This window comes from Mus pahari, chromosome 10, assembly GCF_900095145.1.
Source record: "Mus pahari chromosome 10, PAHARI_EIJ_v1.1, whole genome shotgun sequence".
Classification (NCBI taxonomy): Eukaryota; Metazoa; Chordata; class Mammalia; order Rodentia; family Muridae; genus Mus; species Mus pahari.
Window position 1 is genome coordinate 103,891,153 of NC_034599.1, and position 10,799 is coordinate 103,901,951.

Consider the following 10,799-nt stretch of genomic DNA (forward strand, 5'->3'; position numbering starts at 1 on the left):
CTCATTTTGTAGACCAGGCTGGCCTCGAACTCAGAAATCCGCCTGCCTCTGCCTCCCGAGTGCTGGGATTAAAGGCGTGCGCCACCACGCCCGGCTGCGCTCAGGTTCTTATTGCTTATGTTCTTCATCCTTCAAGTCCAACCGCACCCTCGTGAATTATGACCCCATGGATGAAATTCAGATTGCTGAGATCAACTCTCAAGTACGGAGGTACCTGGAGGGGACGCTGGATGAGATTGACGTAAGGAGTCCTGCTGTGGAACCACAGACTCAACTCTCTCGGACTTACCTTGCTGAGTACTATGATGTGGAATGGATGCAATAGATGGGAAGTGGTGTAGACCCTAGCCAAATGCCTCAGCCACCATGGCTTTAGGGCCCATGTTTAGGATTACACACCCTAAAGTGAGCTATACATGGTGTATATACCAAAGGTCGTCCATCTCAGGGGCATGGGAACAGACCTTAAGCAAGGCTGCTCTGATGGAGTCCCAGGTACCTCCTGGCTGAGTGACCAGGGATGGATGTTCAGTAGCCTCAGCTCTGCAGCAGAGATGGAAAGTAGGTTCAGGCTAAGGTTCCTCTTAGCTAAGCTTGGCTGTGCCTGGTGGTATGAAGCTAATAAAGGACGGTAGTCAGGTTGACTGTCAGTCTTCGGTCATTAAAAAAGATCCTGCCTCCCAGAGCCCACTGTTGGAGTATAAAAGAAGAATGTAGCAGGCACATAGGAAGGGCTGGAGAGGGGAATGAATCTCATTTACAGTGCAGCCATTAAACCTCTCACCAGGGAACTACATCGGCTACTATCCCTGCCCCCCTTAAGTGTCAATGTGGACAGCAGCAAAAGGAGAGTCTTGGGTAACTGAAGTTTGGTGGCCTTTCCAGCACAAGGGGAGCATCAAACCAATCTTGAATCAAGTTTAGTGTTCATAGGCTGCTAACCTTCCTCCAGCTGTGCGTGCGCGCGTGTGTGCGTGTGTGTGTGTGTGTGTGTGTGTGTGTGTGTGTGTGTGTGTGTATGTGTGTGTCTATGCCCAAACAAGAAGTTCATTAATGGAGTCCATCTTAACCTTCTGGAAGTGGAAGAAAGCTGGTTAAGTAAATATATATATATATATATATATATATATATATATATATATATAGTTTTATATATATATAGTTATATATGTATATATATATAATTATATATTGGTTTTATATATATGTTATTTTATTTACATTTCAAATGTCCCCCTTTCTGATTTCCCCTCCACAAACCCCCATCCCACCCCTCTGCTTCTATGAGAGTGCTCCTCCCACCTCCCTAGCATCCCCCTACACTGGGGCATCGAGCCTCCACAGGACCAAGGGCTTCCCTTCCCATTGATGCCAGATAAGGCCATCATCTGATCCATATGCAGCTGGAGCCATGGGTCCCTCCATGTATAATCTTTGGTTGGTGGTTTAGTCCCTGGGAGCTCTGGGGGATCCAGTTAGTTGATATTGTTGTTCTTCCTATGGGGTTGCAGACCACTTCAGCTTCTTCAGCCCTTCCCCTAACTCCTCCACTGGGGTCCCCGTGCTCAGTCCGATGGTCGGTTGCAAGCATCCAAATCTGTATTGGTCAGGCTCTGGCATAGCCTCTCAGGAGACAGCTGTATCAGGCTCCTGGCAGTAAGCACTTCTTGACATCAGCAATAGTGCCTGGGTTTGGTGTCTGCAGATGGGATGGATCCCTAGTTGGGGCAGTCTCTGGATGGCCTTTCCTTCAGTTTAATATAGTCTTTTCCTTAGGGTGTATTTGTACTAATTTTCCACATTGCTGTGACAATGACAGTATATTTGACAAGAGCCATATGAGACAGGAATGGTTTGTTCTGATTCACAAATGATGTAGGCCCATCATGGCAGTGAAGGCAAAGTGGCAGAGGCTTGAGGCTGGTCAGACTGAGCACAGTCAGGGAGCAGAGAGAGCGGGAGTGCTAGGGTTTATCTACCTGGATATCTCCTCCCTCCCTCCCTCCCTTCCTCCCTTCCTTTAAATTAAATGTAATGTACATTGGTGTTTTGCCTGCATATATATCTGTGTGTGAGGGTGTCTGATCTCCTGGACCTGTAGTTACCGACAGAGTGAGCTGCCTTGTGGGTGCTGGGAATTGAATCTGGGTTCTCTGGAATACCAACCAAGTGCTGTTAACTGTTGAGCCATCTCTCCAGCCCACTTTCTTTTTATTCCGTCTGAACCTAGCCCATGGAATGAAACTGCATGCACTGATGGTGAATTCTCCTCATTAATTGACTCAGTCTAGAAAGTCTCAGCCTAGACACGCCCAGAGGTCTGTTTCCATGGTACTTTAAACCTGTTGACAGTGTTAACCATTATTGTATTTTAAAAAGTAGTGTGGTGGCGCACGCCCTTAATCCCAGCACTCGGGAGGCAGAGGCAGAGGCAGGTGGATTTCTGAGTTCCAGGCCAGCCTGGTCTACAGAGTGAGTTCTAGGACAGCCAGGGATATACAGAGAAACCTGTCTCGAACCCCCCACACACACACCCTCCCTAGAGATTTCCACTCTAAAAGTACTTTTGTTGGTCACGGTGGCACATGCCTGTATTCCAGAATAGCATTTGGGAGGCTGAAGCAGGTGAGTTCAAGGACAGTCTGGACTACACAGTTAGACCTTTTCTCATAAAACAAAAAGTGGGGACTGGAGAGATGGCTCTGCACTTAAGAGGACTTGATGTTCTTGCAGAAGACCCAGGTTCCATTCCCAGCACCAATGTGCAGCTCATGGCAGTCTGTAACTCCAGTTCCAGAGGATCGGTTGTCCCCTCTGGTCTTTGAGGGCACCAGGCATACACATACATATAGGCAAAGCACTCATACACATAAAAATAAATAAATCTTTAAAAATATACACGCATGCCATATCTGTGTGTGGGTTTGTACTTTGTATAGGGTACCTATGGAAACTGAAAGAGAGTATTATCCCCTGGAACTGGAGCTAAAGACAGTTGTCAACTTTCTGATGTGGGTGAGGGAACCAAGAGAAATATATGCTCTTAGCTGCTGAGCCATTTCCCCAGGGACTGAGGGGCTTTTGCTCATATTATCGAAATGAGATGGTTCAGTCAGCCAAGGCTCCTGACTGCTATTAGACACAGCCTCATTCCTTGGTATCATTGTTTAAACGCTGCTTTGCTCTCTTCTGCCAGATAATCAATCTAAGGCAGATTCAGGAGGTATTCAACCAGTTCAGGGTGGTTCTGAGGTAAGTTTCTCCTCATTCTCTTTCACACTCCATTTTCTTTTTCTTTTTCTTTTTTTTTTCTTTTATGACCTGGGCAATTGCCTTCAAGAAAACCCTCTTATGTATGAGAGGTGTGTGTATGTTTGTGTGTGAAGAACATTCTGTGCCACATAAGGAACCAGATCTGAGTGCTCAGGGTATGCGTTGGGTGTTTGTTGAGTTTATCAATTGGACAGGAACTCTCTGGTGTGCCAGCTATGAGTGTGCCCAGAGCCAGGCCTCAGGAATCTTCCATGTTCTCTACCTCAAGGAGCACTGACACTTCTGTTTGAGTACAGATCTACCCATTGTCTGAGCAGCCAATGAGCAGCAGCTGGTACCAGCCTGGTCATTCCATTCCATAGGGCCTGTTAGAACCTAGGTGACATCACAGTCCCCAGGCAGGTTTGCAGGCATTATCAGATGTCATGGTAGAGCTGATGTAGCTGGCATGGAAGGTGCTCTATAGGTCTGGGGATGGATGATGTGGGGATGTGTACATTGTGAAAAGGGATGGGCCTTTAATTTTTTCATTGTCTTTTGGCTTATGGTGAGGCTATTGCTCCATCATCAGGGCTTCACCTAACTGACTTTGAATCTAGTATTTGGGTCTCAACCAAGTGGACTCAGCATATCCCCCATTACAAAGTGTTATCTCACTCTTTCTCCCAAGCCAACAGGAGCAGGAAGTAGAGTCTGCCTTGCGCAGGAAGTACACTCTCATAGACAAAAATGATTTTGCAGCCATTTCTGCTGTCCAGAAGGTAAGCATAGTTGCTTCTTGCTAACATTACTCATTACTTTCCATCTTTGTGGAGACTTTGGCAGAAACTGCAAAGTGTCAAGCACATTCCCAGATCAAGATAACACCAGAGCTGGGCATAGTGGCCAGCCAGGGCTACACAGAGAAACCCTGTCTCGAAAAACCAAAAAAAAAAAAAAAAAAAAAAAAAAAAAAAAAACCACCAGAATGAATATGGAGTGCCCTGGGCAAGAGTAAACCACTTTAGGAGCGGAGAGAGCTCAGTCAGGAAAGCAGTTGCTGCACAAACATGAGGCCCTCAGTTCAATTCCCAGACCCACGTAAAACTGGGCATCGTGGTGCATCCTTGTTTTTTGTTTGTTTGTTTGTTTGTTTGTTTTTCGAGACAGGGTTTCTCTGGGTAGTCCTGGCTGTCCTGGAACTCACTCTGTAGACCAAGCTGGCCTCGAACTCAGAAATCTGCCTGCCTCTGCCTCCCAAGTGCTGGGATTAAAAGCATGCCCGGCGTGGTGCATCCTTGTAATGCAAGCTCTGGGAAGGCATAGACAGACAGGGTCCTGGGACTCTGTAGCAAGCCAGCCTAGCATAGCTTGGGAGTTCTAGGCCAATGAGAGACCTAGCATTAGACTATTCCTGAAGAATAACATTCAAGGTTGCCCTCTGGTCTCCTCATCCACATACATACTTACACAGAAAAAAATATAGTATACCACTTTTGCACTTAAAATAATGTCCATAAATTGCACATATGGCTAATAATATAGATGACCAATACTTGGAATTAGGTTGGAAATAGATCTTAAGATTGATAGGGAGCCGGGCGTGGTGGCGCATGTCTTTAATCCCAGCACTTGGGAGGCAGAGGCAGGTGGAGTTCGAGGCCAGCCTGGTCTACAAACTGAGTTCCTGGACTGCCAGGTCTATATAGAGAAACCCTGTCTTGAAAAAAAAAAGATTCATAAGGAGATTGGATATGGTAACACATGCCTTTGATTTCAGCCCAGGAGGATGGATTATTAGGAGGCCAATATGGAATGTAGACATTGATTTTCTAGGGTTCAGCAACAGCTCTACTAAGGACAGCATGAAGCTGGTAGAAGCAACCAAATTTGTGTGTGTGTGTGTGTGTGTGTGTGTGTGTGTGTGTGTGTGTGTGTGTATGTATGCTCGCACCTCTAATATTACCCATGGTCCTTCTCCTGGCCCCTATCCAGGTGGGGCTTATGGATGTTGAAGGTAACCTAGTGGGTGAGCCTGATGGACAAAGCTTTGGACTTGGGGTTGCTCCTTTTTCTGTCAAACCTGGGAAGAAACCTAAGATCAAGAAGACACCGAAGGACCAGTTCAGGTGAGAACTCTGTCAGTCTCGGAGGCACCTAGGCTCCTTGGTAGACAGAGGGTACATGGCCTCCCCATTCTCTAGTGGGTACCTCAGATACCAGTGCTCACTACTGCAGTATTGCCAAGGCAGCAGTGGGGTAATCTGTGGGGTTCAGGTCAGGGCCATGCCCCGAGTGTTCCGACTCATCCTCATAGCACCCCCAGTGTTTCCATCTTACTGCATTACTTCCAATGTTCTGTGCCTGTTGAGTAGTAGGGTTGTAGGAAGTGCTAGGCCAGCCATGCCAGCACTAGGGCACTGCTGTGCCCACCATACTGCTGAGATGCCTCTGACTCTTTCACCTGCATCTAGCACTCAAGCCACAGGAATCCTGAACTCACCTTTTAGGTAAGACTGGGGGAGCCTGATGAGTCTCACACTATAGCCAAAGATGGCTGGTTTCAGACTCATGATAATCCTCCTGCCTCAAGTTCTCAAAAGCTCAAAAGGGTCTCATACCCAGCTAAGACAAGTTGGAGAAAGCATTTTCCCCAGTCTGCTGCCCAGGCAGTGCCTGGTAGTGGTAGCCAGAACATGGGATTCAGAGTCAAGACCTCTGTGCTTCTTACTCCTAAGAGACTTCCTCATGTGAGACATGAGAACTGATCTTGTATCTCTAAAATGGGAATGATGATTGTAATAATGATAGCATCAGAGCTAATGGCTTTGTGGGGAGTATAAGCTAGGGCATGCAGTCCTTCCACATGGGAAGTTCCACGTGCAAGCCACAAATCATGTAGCAGAAAATGTACCTTTTGCCTGCTATGTCCTGGGCGTCTCCTTTCTGCTGCAGGGAACTGGAGTAATAACCTACATGGAGACTGATTCTCTCAGCAACACTTACTGTAAGAAGAAAGGGGGCTGGGGTGTGGTGGTATCCATGCCTGTAATACCAGCACCTAGGAGGCTGAGGCCATAAGAGTGTGGATTCAGAGCTGGTGAGATGGTTCCACAGATAAAGCTGCTTACTATACAAGCCTAAGGACCTCATCTGTGGAACTTACATTAAAGTAGAGAGAACAAATTACAGTTATCCTGTGGCCTCCCCCTCTCCCAGTCATGGACTCTGTCATACACAATAAAAAAAAATATGCCAGTCATGGTGGCGCATGCCTTTAATCCCAGCACTTGGGAGGCAGAGGCAGGTGGATTTCTGAGTTCAAGGCCAGCCTGGTCTACAGAGTGTGTTCCAGGACAGTCAGGGCTACACAGAGAAACCCTGTCTCGAAAAAATATATATATGAGTTGAGGCCTCCTTGGACTTACATGGTACAACCATCTGACAAAAAAGAAAAGGAAAAAAAAAGGAAAGGTAGAGGGAAGCAAGGGGGAACAAATGGAGGAAGCAGAGCTGAAAGGAAGGACTGATAAAGGATGTGGGCATGGAGCTTTGCAGCTGCAATGTCTGCCTAGCATGCACAAGGCCCTGAGTTTGGTGTTCAGCCTCACATCAACTGACAATAGAATATGCCTGTAGCCTCAGCAAGAAGATGGAAAGGACATTATTGTCCTCAGCTATCCAGGGAGCTCTAAGCCAGCTTGAGATACATGAAATCCTCTTTTACTCTAAAAGAAATAAAAAACTCACTGCATATTGCTCATGGAGAGGACTGACTCAGCTCCTAATACCCATGTCAGGTAGCTTACAACTGCCAGGAACTCCATCTCCAGGGATATTTTACATCTCTGGCTTCTGAGGATACTGCTCTCGTATGTGTACACACACACACACACACACACACACACACACACACACACATTTTTGAAGAAGATTAGAGCTGCCAACTGCCGGGTATGGCAGTGTACTCCTTTAATTCCAGCACTTAGGAGGTGGAGGGGCAGAGGGGCAGAGGGGCAGAGGGGCAGAGGGGCAGAGGGGCAGAGGGGCAGAGGGGCAGAGGGGCAGAGGGGCAGAGGCAGAGGCAGAGGCAAAAATCTCTGTGAGTTCTAGGCCAGCCAGGGCTCTATAGTAAGACCTTGTCTGGCTAGAGAGATGGCTCAGTGGTTAAGAGCACCATCTGCTCTTCAGAGGCCTTGAGTTCAATTTCCAGCAACCACATGATGGCTCACAACTATCTGTAATGAGATCTGATGACCTCTCCTGGTGTGTCTGAAGTACTCACATACATAAAATAAATCTTGAAAAAAAAAAAAAAAAAAGACCAGGCCCCTAATGAAGGAGCTAGAGAAAGTACCCAAGGAGCTAAAGGAGTCTGTAACCCAATAGGAGGAACAACAATATGAACTAACCAGTACCCCCCAGAGCTGTGTCTCTACTTGCATATGTAGCAGAGGATGGCCTAGTCGGCCATCAATGGGAGGAGAGGCACTTAGTCTTGCGAAGATCATATGCCTCAGTACAGGGGAACGCCAGGGCCAGGGTGCTGGAGTGGGTGGGTTGGGGAGCAGTGTGGGGGTAGGGTATAGGGGACTTTGGGGGATAGCATTTGAAATGTAAATGAAGAAAATATCTAATAAAAAAAAAGACCTTGTCTCAAACAAATAGGTTGGATGGATGAATGGATGAATGGATGGATGGATGGATGGATGGATGGATGGATGGATGGATGGATGTGTGGGTGGATGGATGGGTGGATGGGTGAATGGATGGATGGATGGATGGATAAATGATACATGATAAAATAAGTAAGCCGGGCGTGGTGGCGCACGCCTTTAATCCCAGCACTCGGGAGGCAGAGGCAGGTGGATTTCTGAGCTCGAGGCCAGCCTGGTCTACGAAGTGAGTTCCAGGACAGCCAGGGCTANACAGANAAACCTTGTCTCGAAAAACCTAAAAAAAAAAAAAAATAAGTAAGCAAACTGAATGTAGTAGGCTGCTTGGTCTAGTAGGCTCGAGAAAGGGCTCATGCTAGGATCTTAGGTTCTCACTGCTAATGCCTGGGTCTTGGTACTTCCCTGATGTTTTTCAGCTCCTCAGCAAGAAAGGAAGGTGCCAGTAGCCCTGTGAGTGGCAAGGATTTTGATATGGCTTCCATCTCCAAGACCCAGCTGATCCCATCTTCCAAAGATGGGGATATGAAAGACATGCTTGCACGAGAGAGGGAAACTTCCAGCATTGAACCCCTTATCTCAGACTCTCCAAAGGAAGAATTACGTGTACCCAGGTACCCATCTAAAGACAGGTCTTCCACCAGATCAGATCAACCCAAATCAGGGTGTGGTCCTTACATGGTAGGATGCTCAGAGCAGAAGAGAAATAAACAGGAAACAGAAAGTCCAAAAGGAAGAAACGTGACAACATTATATGCATGCAAAATGTCCCAAGCTCAATCTGCCAAGATACACAGTCAAACAAGAGTTATTTTAGGGGCTGGGAAAATAGCTCAGGTAGTAAAGGAACTTGTCAGTTCTGATGACCTGAGTTCAATACCCAGGACACACAATAGTTGAAGGAGAGAACTACCTCTCACAAGTTGTCCTCTGACCTTTATACACATGCTGTGGGGCACGTGCACGCAGGAACACATGATTTTAGGACTACCACATATCAATTATTTTAAAATGAGGTGTCTTTTGCATAAGTAATGCATTGTAGAAGTGTGGCATAGGAGCATACACCTACATTCTTAGCACTTGGGAGGCAGAAGCAGGAAGGATTTAAGGTGATCCTTGGCTACAAAGACAGCCAGACACCAGCCTGACATGAGACTTTGGCTCAGAAAATGAACAACTGGGGCTGGGGAGGTGGGTAAAAGTGCTTCCTGGGCAACTGTGATGACCTGGAGCAGAATGCCCAGGACCCATGGGAAAAGCCAGGTGTCTAGCACTAGATCCTGCTATCCCAGTATTTCACAGTAAGGGGGGCAGCAGAAACAGGGGAATCCCGAGAGAGAGGGAGAGAGAGAGAGAGAGAGAGAGAGAGAGAGAGAGAGAGAGAGAGAGAGAGAGAAGCTCGAGCTCAAAATTGTAGGAACCCGGGCTGAGGAAATAGAAGTGAGGCGTGAAAAAGCATGCTCATCACACCATTAACAAAAAATATTTTTATAAAAGTAAACATTTTGCCAGCCAGATCTACAGAGTGAGTTTCCAGGACTGCCAGGACTACACAGAGAAACCTGTCTTGAAAAACAAAGAAACAAAAAAGGAAACATTTTCATAGTTAATATTAGATAAAGGGCATCGGATGAATTGTTATTTCTGCCCCTGTGGTGTAAAATACATACAGGAAAAACTTCTTCTGAGCCTGTGCACATTTCAGACCACTCAGAAAAGTTAAGAGTTGCATAGTGAATGTCCATACACTTGGAGCCCTCTTGTCTCTGTTGGCAGGCTATTACATTTCTTCCATCTTGTGTTGTCCTTTTGAAAATGCATTTCAAATAAGTTGACAACACCAGCCCACATCCCTCTGTGTCAGAGGTTGTATCACATTAACTGCGGTTCTCAGGGAATCTTCTGCTTAGGGGATATGTGTGTACACTGCATATGCATGAATATATGGGTGCACACCCCTGTATGTATGTGCATGCTAAGCCCTGAGCAACACACCTACTGTCTCCTCTTACTCTCTGCCATATATATGGAGATAGTCTTTCAACAAACATGAAGCTTGCTGTTTTAGCTAAGCTGTGTGATCGGCACCCATTCAGATCTACCTGTGTCTGCCCCTTAGTGCTGGAAGTATAGACATGATGATGGATTTTTTTTAAATAAAGATTTATTTTATTTATATGAGTCCACTATAGCTGTCGTCAGACACACCAGAAAAAGGCATCAGATCTCATTAAGGATGGTTGTGACCTACAATGTGGTTGCCAGAATTTGAACTCATGATCTCTGGAAGAGCAGTCTGTGCTCTTAACCGCTGAACCATCTCTCCAGGCCCCCATGATGATGGATTCTTACGGGGATCTGGGGTATTGTATGAGACTTTTCCTAAGGAGATTTGAACCAAAGTCTACTTACTCTAGATAAGGAACCAGTGACAGAACACACCAGTAATGCCTCCAGAGTCCAAGTTAGCAAACCAATGACTGTGTTGGAGTTACTTACAGAACATGGGTAACTTAAAGGCAACTACATCACCCCAAAGCCTACCCCAGCCTTGGTGATGACACCCCTGGAACTCTGGACAAGGCAGAGAATCCCCTCTTCCCCCAGCAGTTTACTGCTTCTGTAAGCTTGTGAAAAGGGCTGGGTAAATCTTGTTAGTTTTAGGAACTTCCCAAGATTTAGGACTTGTTTAAGTTTTGAGCCTCGTGGGCTTCTGTGCCGGTTTGAATGGCCCCCTGGGCGCATGCGTTTTGCTGTTTAGTCGCCAAGAGTGCGGCTCTTTGATAGGGTTAGAAGATCTTTGCTGAGGGAATGCCTGCCACCGGGATAGGGTTAGAAGATCTTTGCTGAGGGAATGCCTGCCACCGGGAT

At 46.5% G+C, this 10,799-nt stretch overlaps 1 protein-coding gene across 5 annotated transcripts in view; it reads left to right on the forward strand.

Annotated features, from left to right (window-relative positions):
- Kif9 (kinesin family member 9) overlaps nt 1-10,799 on the forward strand; it is a 51,216-nt gene that overhangs the window by 31,883 nt on the left and 8,534 nt on the right. For 3 of the 5 annotated variants that reach the window (XM_021207039.2, XM_029543292.1, XM_021207040.1), the window contains exons 12-16: nt 137-241; nt 3,197-3,252; nt 3,944-4,034; nt 5,248-5,381; nt 8,345-8,539. In XM_021207039.2, coding sequence (XP_021062698.1) covers nt 137-241; nt 3,197-3,252; nt 3,944-4,034; nt 5,248-5,381; nt 8,345-8,539 — 581 coding nt within the window. The remainder of the gene's footprint in view (nt 1-136; nt 242-3,196; nt 3,253-3,943; nt 4,035-5,247; nt 5,382-8,344; nt 8,540-10,799) is intronic. The other 2 variants (XM_029543294.1, XM_029543293.1) reach the window with 1 other exon arrangement.